Below are 13,646 nucleotides of genomic sequence, written 5' to 3' on the forward strand. Positions count from 1 at the left end.
AGAAACAAAGTACTAAATGTTTTATTCAAAGAAAAAAAAAATTCATTCTTTTAGAGTTAAAATAGAGTTTCAATGAAAAATAAATAGAGCTTCAATATAAATCAATATAATTTTATACTGACAAAACCGACAGTTTTTTACTCCTTTTTTCTAATACATCTTACTCATCAATAAGCTCTTGTCTTCTTTTCAACCCTGTTTCAATTTTACACTGGGCTTGCTGAAGTTCATTTCTTGTGCTATTTTTTTGAAGCAAAACGTTTTTTTAAATCACTATTTCCTTCAAAAACTAAATTGTCAGCAAGTGATAGACCTCTTTTATATGCAAAACAAACAAACTTTTACTTTATGCATTAATAAAAAAAAAAAATCAAAATTCAATACTAATCACATCAGTAAAACATTTTTTTATGAAGTGTAGTATAACTTACTAGTTGAATGGATGTAAAAATAGCTAATAGCCTCATGTGGCAAGCAAAAATTTCGACAAATTTGTCAAAATTTCTTATTGCCACATGAGATTTCTGGAGACTCTGAATAATAAGACTTGACTTTTGTGCCAATATCAATCAACTATTATGGTTTTGAAAGTTTTTGAGTCAACCACATCATTAATCATTAGCAACTCATTAATAGATTTTATGGAATTGCTGCCATTATTAACATATAAAAGCTTAGTTTTGATAAACTTGGACATTAGTGCAAAAAGAATTTTTGACATTTTCAGAATAAATCAGGTAAATTCTTAGTTTAATTGATTGAAATATTTTTAAAAATATGTCAAAGTCATTTGCTATGAAACCAATAAAAAAAAAATATAAGGCATTGATATTTGATTTTGCATTATAAAATATTTATAAAGACTCTTGTGTTGTTCTAAAATCTGAGAACATATTCTTCTGAGTGTCATCTATCTTGTAAAAGAATATCTTTGAATAAAGTGTAAAAAGATCTTCTATCTGTTGATAGTCTGATCTTCCTGCAACAGAAAGTTTAAAGAAAAAGTTACCCTCAATTGCAAATAAGTCAATGAAGAATTTTAAAACATTAACTCCTGCTCAAATGCAATATGAACTATATGCAGGGGGTATAAGCCTATTGATAAAATGTTTGTATTCAAACTTTTCATTTTAAATGTCTCAAACTTAATATTTACATTGGGACCATCAATACCGATATGGAGCATAAACTTTATGTTAAGCTTAACTTTCTCTACAAGCTCAAGATAATGTTCTAACAACTTTTCAGCAGTACAATGGTCTACCATGACAGTTCCACAGTATGCAACTTTAATCCACTTGTGCTTTTTAGGCCAATATTGTACATAACCATCATACTGTTAATTAACTTGTTAAGTTAAATATTCATCAAATTTAAATGTAAAAACAGTATTGCTTAAGTTCTCCAATAACAATGTTTTTAAATATGGAAAGATGCCATATTAAATAGTGTATTTAGACTTTGCTTCACTTTGTCTGTATCCTTTGGCAATTTTTGAATCTGGGAACATTGCTTCAAACATTTTACCATCTCCATTGGTTGAGGCAAAAGAAGAGTTAGACTTGATGCACTCTAAGCTATGAATGATTTCGGCTTTTAAAATCTCTTTCTCAACAGTGTAACTAATCTTTGAAGCTTTTAATTCAAGTTTGCTTTATTTTTATCTTTATCTTTGCTAAATTTTGATTGTCCGTCTTTTTCTTTAAACCTTTAAGAGTGAAATTTGCTAATTTCATGGCTTCTTGTTCAGCTCCACTGACAGAAAGGGTTTTTTGGCATTACTTACAACTTGCAAAATACTGATCACCAGGACAAACTTGGATCTAGTTAAAGACTTTCAGACTCCTACAATTTATTATATTTTGTTTTTCTTTTAGACATCTTATAACAAACAATTATATAACAATATAAACAAACTGTTGATCTATAATTTAACAAAGTAATATTGAAATTTTTTACAACATTTTCTAATTTATAGACTGATCTAAAAACAATAAGTTTGACAACTATATATATATATATATATATATATATATATATATATATATATATATATATATATATATATATATATATATATATATATATATATATATATATATATATATATATATATATATATATATATATATATATATATATATATATATATATATATATATATATATATATATACATATACTCACACACACACACACACACACACACACACACACACACACACACACACACACACACACACACACACACACACACACACACACACACACACACACACACACGCATTGTGAAATGCTTTTTCATTAACTTTACTAGAATATTTACATTCTTTTGGCCATGTTTTTAGTTCTGCTAAACATTGTTTTTCCTTATCATAATCAGAGATGAAAACAACTACTTTTTTGGCAAGAAAAAAAATAGATTTTATTTATAATTTTATGAAATTTTATTTGCTAAATTTCAAGACAAAAATGTTTTAGCAAATAAAATTTACAAATTAATTTTATAAATATTAAAAAAAAAATTTTAATATTTATAATATTAAAATTTTTTTTTATCAATTATATAGACTACACATAACTCAAAAAAGTGTAGTGTTCATCAACTATGTATTTAGAAAAAAAAACTTATTAAAAAAAATATAGACTCACCACCATTGTAAAAAAAGGAGCTATTAAAGCAAAAGCACCATAGGAAATAAAAATTTTTATTGATAGCAAAGCAACAATTTTATATTTTGAAAGAACTTTGAATGTACTTCTATTATTTTCTATTTGTTTATAAGTAGAAGTTGGTAATTTGGTCAAATAACTAGTTGTAGAACTGTTTGGAGAACATTTTGGAAAAATTGATTTACCCATGACTAAAAAAAAAAGTATAATACATATTTTACTTTCAAATGTCAATATACCTACATTTACACGCTCAGATACAAACAGACACACACACACACACACACACACACACACACACACACACACACACACACACACACACACACACACACACACACACACACACAATGCATACAAATAAACAAAACATATACACATAAACAAAACATAAACATGAACAAGGTCACTAGTGACCTTGTTCCTGTATATAATAATATAATAGTGCACTATTATATTACTTAAATTTTTGTTTTATTTACTTAGTTACATAACGCATTAATTTATGCTTCATTTAGTTAAATAATTATAAAAAAATTTTAAATAAAAATACTACTTTAAATAACATAGTAATAATTATGAAAAAAAAGAACACATCAGCAATAAAATTGCAAAGTAGTAAATAACATTTTCTTGTGTAACTTAATTCAAAATAATAACCACGTGCTTAATCGATTTAATGTTTTTAACAAAAATTTAAGGCCGATATACATTTTAGATCATTATTTTTAATTGGAGTTTGAATTTCGGGCAGCATCGAATTTCGTGCAAACAGCCTTTCGCATTAAAAAAAATCACACTGCCTTTAATTTTATAACAGTGTTGTTTTACGTTCAATTCATGAAATTTTTTTATATTAAAAAATTCTGCTCGAATTATTGAAGGTATCATATTTCGTGTAATCTGCCCGAAATGCAATTCCAAAGTATTAAACTTTGTGCAATATTTTATTTTTAACTTAACGACGATTGCGTTTTATTAACATTAATAAATATTAAAAACGTAATAAATAACTTAAAAACCAATGTTAAAGTTGCTAATTGCATTTTTAATAAAAAATGAAAAAAATAAATTTGAGAAAATTAAAATTGAGTTTGCGCATGCGTTATTTTTATGAAGAATTTTTAAATAAAATCTTAAAGAGTTAGTAAGGAATTAAAAAATAAAAACTTAAAATAAAGATAAAAGTCTTCAACTTTTTAACAAATAATAGTTTCATAATTACTTTTTATTGATTTCTATTTGTTATAATTTTATTGGAATTCATTAACAAACGATAAGAAATCTTTTATAGCAAAACGAATTGTAGTGGTACATATATTTGAATTTATTTCAAGAGTAAATGTTTTTTGAGGTACTGTCACGGTAATATTGGCGGGGGGAAAGGACTTTTATCAATTATCGAAAAATTTTACCACCCACCCTAAGCTTATTAAAATCCTCTCCCCCGTTTATCAATTTTTACTTGTTCTAAACAACAAATTTATATCTCTAAACTAGAAAAAAATTCAGCGAAAATAGGCCTTAAAAATTTGAAAATAATAATATTAGTCACCGATAAAAACGAAAAAAAATAGTGTAAACAGGCTTTAAAAATCGTATACCTTATATTAAAACTCGATTTGTCAAAAATGCTTTTGATTTATTTCTTACCTAAGTATTAAAGTTTTATCATCATACTAAACCCATTTGATACTATGATAAACAGCTTTCAGAAAATGCGCACTTGACCGCAAGTCACGTTAGAATTAAATAGTTTAAAAATAAATAAAAAATTAAATTCTTTTACTTTTTTATTTTAGAAATTATGAAAAAAATTCCCCCCCCCCCCTCTTCCTCCTTCCTCCTTCCGCCTTTAATTAACCTACCCCTCTCCGTCCACTAGTCTATTAGATCTGAACTAAAGTCCCAACTCTCTTTTATTTCTCTCCCCCCCCCCCCCTTTGTTACTCTTTTACACTATTTATATTTTTCAAAAAAATTGATCCGGCCGGACCATACATTTCAACGAAATTTTTGGACCGGGATAAAAATTTTTGCGGACCAAAATTCCAGCGACAGACACAGTTTATGCTGTGCCAGTGGTGTACGTGAGTAGCATTAAAAGTTTTAAAACTATTTGAGGAGACGCTTGAAATCAAAAATGTTAAAATTGAAAGAGCACATAGAACCGGACCGGAGATGCTAAAAAAAATAGAACGATAATTTTAAAACTCCTAAATTATAAAGATAAGATTGATATAATGAAGAGATCTGTAAGACTTAAAGGAATGAACATTTATATCAACGAGGATTTCCGTTACGAAACTGTTCAAATACGAAAAGATTTAAGAGATAAAATGTTAAGAGAAAGAAAACAAGGAAAGTATGCGTTCATCTCCTACGACAAACTTATCATTCGTGAATGGGCAGAAAAGAAAATTGACGCAAAAAATCGCCAAGTATGAATTAATTTTTTATTTTTTTATACTTAATATTTTATAAGATATTTTTAAATTTTTTTATTCTTTAAATTATTAACTTGATATTTTTAAATGAATGTAACATTTATCTTAAGCTTAAATTCTTACCGAAATTGTTTTATTTCTATATTTAAAAACTAAAAAATGGACTCAAAACATGCAAATAATATTGAGTTTAATTCTTTTGACTTTTTTCAAACAATAAACAATGAAACTGATTCAATTTATTTTAGTAAAGCAAGTGCTTCGTTAAACAATTGTTTTTATTTTTACAACAATCAACTAAAAGAATTTCTTGAGCGAGATCTGTAATAGAATATCGTATCCGCCTAGAATATCGTATCCCCCATAAGAAAATTGAAAACACAGATGCGATTTAAAATTATCGTGTTTAGAAGTGCACCTAAGCCGTCCGAAATAACAAACAAATGAGTTTTTTGGAAAACTTTATTGATTTATTACAGTGGAAAATATAATTTTTGACATATGACAAATCTAATACATTTCCTAGTTAAATTAGAAAGAGTTAAATAATATTGAAAAAATTAAATATCATATATCATATCATATGACATGATTGACCATATGACTTATGGTCAATGATGTTCAAATAAAACTTACCATGGGGGATATGATATTCTAAGCAACAAATTCATTTGATATACAAGGTTATACAAACACGTATGTTACAAGTAGTATTATAAGTATCAATATGAAACAAATATTCATAGATAAAGATAAAATAGATCTATTAAATAGTTTTTTAGGGTTTGCTTTTTACTGCTTTTATAGTAATACTTTATAGTATAATGTATTAGTTTATGCAATAAAATTTATACAATACATATTAGCATTTTAATTCTAAGACTTATTTTGAAAATGAAAATGATACTCTCTCTCTCTCTCTCTCTCTCTCTCTCTCTCTCTCTCTCTCTCTCTCTCTCTCTCTCTCTCTCTCTCTCTCTCTCTCTCTCTCTCTATATATATATATATATATATATATATATATATATATATATATATATATATATATATATATATATATATATTCATATATATATATATATATATATATATATATATATATATATATATATATATATATATATATATATATATATATATGTATATATATATGTATGCATATATATATATTATATATATATATATATATATATATATATATATATATGTATATATATATATATGTATATATATATATGTATACATATATATATATATATATATATATATATATATATATACATATATATATGTATATATATATATATATATATATATATATATATATGTATATATATATATATATATATATATATATATATATATATATATATATATATATATATATATATATATATAATTAAAGCATATATATATGTATATATATTATTAAAGTATAAGTCTATTTATTTATTTCGTTTGAATTCATATATTCGAATATATGAAATAATATTAATTTTTAATTAAGTTTACATATATACAATGGAGAAAATATTGGTAAATTGTGTGTTGTGTAAAAAATCTACTGATAATGATAAATATCATTTTGGATGTTATAAGTTATGGGAAAATGATCTGCTCAAAATTTGCAATACAAGTGCAGGTATACAATTTTTTATGTCATTTTTAATTTGTCTTTAATTTGATTATATATAAATCAAATTTAATAGATATATTCCTTTATTTAATAGACTCAATAAGTGGTATTTCTTATCAAGAAAAAGTTGTTATAGTTGAAAAAGGTATCATTGTCACACTATATTTGTACTATCTATTATGTATGTATATAAATATGTGTGTGTCTGTTTGTGTGTCTATATATATGCATAATAATATATGTGTATATTATTTAGCTTTTCAAAAGTTCACAAAGCAATCAATTTGTGAAATTTTATCATCAGCATTGCTAAAGTCAATTTTTGTGGGTCAAGTATGTGTAATTTATGTCACCGTTACTGTTAAAAGTTGCTTATTTCTTTCGGATTTAATTAAGAAAATTTAATAATGAAAATAGCTTCAAACAAGTATTAAAACATAATGTCAAAATTTGGAAAAATAAAAAAAAATAGCCATTTTTTTAATTTTAAATTTTTTTAGTAATTAAGTAATGTTATTTTAGACTTTTTAAAAATGAAGTTTTATTTATTGCTTTATAGCTATACAGTTATAGACATATTATATATAGTTCTGGTATGAAATCAAAACGTAAGTTTTATTTTAAATTTTACCAATATTATGTTAACATTATTGTTTTTCTTTTGTAAACTTTATCAAGTATTTGTATTTTACTTTTCGCAGATAATTTAAGGTTATATTTTGTAATAGACATAAGAAAACATAATTACAAGATTCAACTTAATTTTAAAATAAAAGGGAACCTTATGGACCAAGATTTGATGTACTTATTGACAAATCAACAAAAAGATGACAAATTGTTGACTTTAGGCAAATTCTCGAATAATCTCAAGGTAAGTGTTATATATAAGCAAATAAGAAATTGATTATCTATGTTTAAAGTTGTTTAAGTTGTTTAATATTATTTTAAAATAAAGAAAAGTTTAAAATTTTGTTTTTTCATTTAGGATAGTGATTTTACATTTAAAGTCTTGGTCCCTGAAGCAATATTATATCTGTTTGCTGAATTGGAAGGAATCTCAAGAAATAAAGTATTGTTCATTAAATTGCAACATTCTGCATAAAAATTAATCAAACCTTGTAATATGCTATGATAAAATCTTGTAATTAAGCATTATGATTGTTTGATTTCTAAACAAAATCAACCAATCATCATTATTATCCATATTTTTAACATTATTAGTTTATTACAGACAGAGGGCTGCATATATATATATATATATATATATATATATATATATATATATATATATATATATATATATATATATATATATATATATATTTATATATATATATATATATATATATATATATATATATATTTATATATATATATATATTTATATATTTATATCTATATGTATATATTAATTATGTTTTACTAGGCTGAAGTATTGCTAAGTTCTTACTCTTTACAAAGGTATGATTTTCAAGATTAACTGGTGAAAGGTGTCATTTTATAAAATTCAGTACTAAATTTGGTATTAATTGATATTTTTTTATTGACTGATTATTCCAGGAATAAAGCTAGAATAAATTTTCATACATTTTAAATTTTTTACTGATTAGTATTGCTGTGATTGCTTCTAATTTATTCTAGATTGCATTAGTTTATTCTAGATTCCATTAATTGAAACATCCTAATTATTTATGCAATTTTATAATGTACTAATGGCAAATTGCCAATGGCAATCAAGTTTATTGATTGATTGAATGACTGATTTCATTTCAGAACCAATGAGTTAGTGAGTAAATTATCTGATGAAGACGATGATTTTTTTTTAGGTAATAATTTTTTTCTATGATTATTTGTTTGCTTTGTCGAGACAGTACATTATATGCTCAATAAGTTTAATCCCATGGGGCTGTAGAAAATTGTTCCACTAATCAAAATCTGTTTCATATATAATGCAACTTTCACTTGCTGGTGGTTCCTCTTACAGCCTGTTGCCTATTTTTGAAATAAAATATAACACTCCTGCCTGTTACTATTTTTAAATAAAATAAAACAAATTGTTATTTTTGTATGCATATTTTTTTTTTAATTGTTTTTATTGTTTTTCTATTATTACGTTTTAAAATTTTATTTTTATTTTTTTATCAACTAAAAGACGGTATATTACCTAAAATACCACTACTATTTTATAGATAAAATGCGATAACTGCATTCCAAATCGATGATTTCACTTGGAATGCATTGGTTATGGTAAAAAAACAAGTGCTTTATTTACTTGCTCAAACATTTCTCTTGCTAATGTAAGTTGTTAAAAAAATCGGTTTTAGTTTTTTTTGCTTTATCAACTTTATACTTAATTTCGTGAAAATTTTTGAATAAATAAAACAATAAATTATTTGGACTAATATCATGTTTTTAGATATGTCTGCCACAATCAGAGTTGATTTCGTTATAGTTGAAACTTTGATTCTTAAAAGATTATTTTTTAAAAAACGTTGTTATTATTAATTGTTTTTTAAAAGCCGTTCATATTAACAATGAAGTTTAACAATAATTATTTTTTTATGTGGGAAGATATTTTTATTCAGAATTTAATTCGATTAAAAAAATTATAGCAAATCAATTTGTTTAAAAATCAAATCCGATATATCAAATTTTACTTAGAATATCATATCCCCCTTGTGTAACATTTGTTTTTGACATAACACTTAGTAAATTATACAATATAGTATCAATTTTTTTACCTAGAATATCATATCCCCCACATATAAGAATCGTTTTTGACATAGATGTTAGTAAAGTATAAGATATACTTTTATATTTTACTTAGAACATCATATCCCCCTTGTATAACATTCGCTTTCGACATATAACTTAGTAAAATATAGGATTTAGTATCAAATTTTTACTTAGAATATCATATCCCCCTCGTATAAGACTCGTATTTGACAAAGAAGTTAGTAAAATATAGGATTTAGTTTCAAATTCTTACTTAGAATATCATATCCCCCTCGTATAGGAATCGTATTTGACAAAGAAGTTAGTAAAATATAGGATATACTTTTATATTTTACTTAGAATATCATATCCCCCTCGTATAAGAATCGTATTTGACAAAGAAGTTAGTAAAATATAGGATTTAGTATCAAATTTTTACTTAAAAAAACATATCCTGCTTGCGTAATATTCTTATTCGGCATAGAACTAAGTTAATTATAGGATATAGTATCAATTTTTTACTTAGAATATCATATCCCCCTTCTATAAGAATCGTATTTGACAAAGGAGTTAGTAAAATATAGGATTTAGTATCAAATTTTTACTTAGAATATCATATCCCCCTCGTATAGGAATCGTATTTGACGAAGAAGTTAGTAAAATATAGGATATACTATTATATTTTACATGGAGTATCATATCCCCGTTTTGTAACATTCGTTTTCGACATAAAACTTAGTAAAATATAGGATTTTGTATTAAACTTTACTTAGAATATCATATCCCCCTCGTATAAGAATCGTATTTGACAAAGAAGTTAGTAAAATATAGGATTTAGTATCAAATTTTTACTTAAAATATCATATCCTCCTTGCGTAATATACTTATTCGGCATAGAACTAAGTTAATTATAGGATATAGTATCAATTTTTTACTTAGAATATCATATCCCCCTTCTATAAGAATCGTATTTAACAAAGAAGTTAGTAAAGTATAGGATACACTGTTATATTTTATTTAAAATATCATATCCCTCTTGTGTAATATTCGTATTCGACATAGAACTTCGTCAATTATAGGATATAATATCAAATATTTACTTAGAATATCATATCCCACTTATATAAGAATCGTTTTTGACAAAGAAGTTAGTAAAATATAGGATATACTATTATATTTTACTTAGAATATTATATTTCCCTTGTTTAACATTCGCTTTCGACATAAAACTTAGTAAAATATAGGATATAGTATCAAATTTTGGTTAGAATGTTATATCCCCTTTGTATAATAATCGTATTTGACATAAAACTTAAGAAATATAGTGTACATTATTATTTTTCACTGAGAATATTATATCCTTCTTGCATAAGAATTTTATTAGATATATAATTTAGTATAATATAGGATATAATATCAATTTTTTACTTTAAATAACATTTATGCATAAATTCGATCTTACTTTTTTACCATTTATAAACATTGTTTATGTCCGATTATTCTTTCGGACGGCCTAGGTGCACTTCTAAATGTTATAACTTTAAATATCGTCTGCGTTTTCAATGTTCTTATGGGGGATATGATATTCTAGGCGGATACGATATTCTATTACAGATCGCATAAATGTGATACATTTTAACATAAGAAGTTTAAAAAAGAGTTTTGAATTTTTTAAGAATAATATTGAGGAAACTTTAAATATTTTTAACGTTATATGCCTAACAGAAACTTGGTGTAGTTCTGACGAGGCTATATCTAACTCGAATCTTCACCTGCCAGGTTTTAATCCTGTTTTTTTAGCACGTAAAACAAAAAAACGAGGCGGTGGAGTACTTTTTTATGTAAGAGATGGAATGCGGTTTATAAATAGGCCTGCCATGAGTATTTCTGATGCCGATAAAGAGGTTTTAACAATTGAAATTTTAGCCAAAAAAACTAAAAATATACTTTTAAGTTGCTGTTATCGCCCACCATAACATGAACATAGAGCTAATTAAAATTTCAAAATGGTTTAAGTCTAATAAGTTATCAATTAACATAGAAAAAACTAAATGGACTCTATTTCATCCAAAATCCAAAAAACATCTTTTGCTAAATGATATGCCTCAAATATATATAGATAATATTCGAATAAAACAATCAAAAGTTATACTTTTTCTTGGTGCTTTTATTGATGAAAACCTTAGGTGGAAAAATCATGCGCAACAAAGTTTCAAAAAATATTGGAGTACTATATAAAGCGAGAAGTTTTGTAAATAGACACGCATTAATTCAACTTTATTACTCACTTATTCAATGCCATCTAAATTATTCAAATATCGCATGGGGCGGTGCTAAAAAAAGTCAATTAGATCCTCTTTATCGGCAACAGAAGCATCTAGCACGACTAATAAATTTTAAAGATCGTTTTACTCATGCAAAACCACTTTTATTCAAAATGAGTATTCTTAATATATACCAACTAAATGTTTTTAACACTCTTTGCTTTATATTTAAATGTAAGATAAACTTAGCTCCAATACCTTTTCAAAATTTATATGCAATAAAGCCCAAAAATAAATATGATCTAAGAAATGACAATTTTATTTATCAGCATTATTCGCATACAAATTACGGAAGGTCTCTTATATCTTATCGCGGAGCTTATTTGTGGAACCATATAGTTTTAAAAAATTTTGATTTTTCCCAAAGTTGGAATTTTTTTTCTTTCAAAAACAAACTGAAAAAAGTTATTTTCTCAATAGAAAATATTTTCGAGTTCTTCTGATCTCGTTTCTCTTTTATAAGTGTTTCTAAATGTAAATTAAAATATTTGTTTTTATTTTTTATTGCTTTTTTAATCGATATTTTATTTGTATGACGGTTTTCATAAAAACGGTATTTACTAATTTCAAATATTTTATTTTATTTTTTTATTGTTTAATTAAACGGTGTTTTATAATTGAGGTTATTTTATTTGTATGAAGGTTTTTTGAAATAATTGGTTTATAATTTTTGTATTGTTATATGGTTCTCGGTGACAGGATCTTATGATCCTCTTCGAGTTTCCGTGTTCTTCATATATTATGTACCAACGACACTTTTACCAGAGAATATTGTTAAATGAACAAAAAAAAAAAAAAAAAAAAAAAGCATTCCTAACTTTACTATTGATATCATCTAATAAAATTTTACTTACTTTTCCGAGTTCAGGTTTAGCTAAATTTATTAATCTTAACATCATTATCAGACCAAATTTAAACAGTAAATTTTCTTGATATCACATTTAACCTTTCTAAGAACTCTTTTAAACCTTATAGAAAACCAGGAGATAACCCTTTATATATTAACAAAAATTCCAATCATCCACTAAGCATTATTAAATAGATACCAAAAAGGATCTCTAATCGCATCAGTGATATATCTTCAAGCGAAAAAGCTTTTGATAGAGCCACACCATTTTATAATAACGTTCTCAATTCATGTGGATTCAAAGATAAGATCAATTTTATTTCAAATATCCAGAAATATAATAGAAAATCCCGGAAAAGAAACGTCTGGTTTAACCCACCTTGTTCGCTGAAGGTCCGCTATGGTACTTATTGTTGGCTTGCCGCTGCAGGCCTAAAGTCGGATTTCCACAAGACGAAAATATTAGCGCGAAGCGAATTTTTTCGCCGATAAGCATGCGCAGATAAAACATTTCTGTCAAAATTAACAGAAATGTTATATCTGCGTATGCTTATCGACAAAAAAATTCCTTTCTCGCGAATATTTTTGTCTTGTGGAAATCCACCTTAAGACCGGCAAAATGCCTCGTTGTCAAAACAAGCATTTATAAACTTCGACATAAGGTAAGCGAAAGATACTATAGGCCGAGTGAATAAAAATGAGCAATTGCTTTTACTCTGTTATTGGTCAGCTTTACGTAAATAAAAACTTAAAAAAATTTTAAATGCTTTTATTTACGTAAAGCTGACCATTTACTGAGTAAAAGCTCGTTTTTATTCGCCCGGCCTTATGACTCAAAATGAGGTTTTGATTTTTCAAAAAAACGAAGACCAGATAAATTAATGATTTGGGAAGAAATGTAGGAGAGTGCTGCTACATCGATTGATTTATACCTGCCCCAACCCAAACCCTCAGTCAATGTAGCAGCATTCCCTTGCATGTTATCCATAAATTAGCCAATGTAGC

At 25.3% G+C, this 13,646-nt stretch overlaps 2 protein-coding genes across 5 annotated transcripts in view; one reads left to right on the top strand and one right to left on the bottom strand.

The window, feature by feature from the left end:
• Positions 1-2,892, bottom strand: part of LOC100201785 (MFS-type transporter SLC18B1) — a 58,730-nt gene extending 55,838 nt beyond the window's left edge. For both annotated transcript variants that reach the window (XM_065796176.1, XM_065796177.1), the window contains exon 1: positions 2,652-2,892. In XM_065796176.1, coding sequence (XP_065652248.1) covers positions 2,652-2,861 — 210 coding nt within the window. In that variant the 5' untranslated portion in view covers positions 2,862-2,892. The remainder of the gene's footprint in view (positions 1-2,651) is intronic.
• A 1,975-nt stretch (positions 2,893-4,867) lies between these two features.
• On the top strand, positions 4,868-9,317 carry LOC136079072 (uncharacterized). Of its 3 annotated transcripts, XR_010637924.1 has the most exons (11): positions 4,869-5,113; positions 6,627-6,761; positions 6,850-6,900; positions 7,012-7,088; positions 7,315-7,363; positions 7,532-7,626; positions 7,741-7,824; positions 8,182-8,216; positions 8,529-8,581; positions 8,945-9,052; positions 9,172-9,317. XR_010637924.1 is itself a non-coding variant. In XM_065794798.1 (10 exons), exons 2-10 carry the CDS (start codon positions 6,641-6,643, stop codon positions 8,956-8,958), a joined length of 579 nt encoding a protein of 192 aa, XP_065650870.1. In that variant the 5' UTR covers positions 4,869-5,113; positions 6,627-6,640; the 3' UTR covers positions 8,959-9,148. The 3 variants fall into 3 exon arrangements, 2 of the variants coding, with proteins under 2 accessions (XP_065650869.1, XP_065650870.1); XM_065794798.1 differs by lacking the exon at positions 9,172-9,317 and having other exon boundaries at positions 8,945-9,148; XM_065794797.1 differs by lacking the exons at positions 8,945-9,052; positions 9,172-9,317 and having other exon boundaries at positions 4,868-5,113; positions 8,529-8,921.
• Positions 9,318-13,646: the final 4,329 nt, after the last annotated feature.

This window comes from Hydra vulgaris, chromosome 04 (assembly GCF_038396675.1).
Source record: "Hydra vulgaris chromosome 04, alternate assembly HydraT2T_AEP".
Classification (NCBI taxonomy): domain Eukaryota; kingdom Metazoa; phylum Cnidaria; class Hydrozoa; order Anthoathecata; family Hydridae; genus Hydra; species Hydra vulgaris.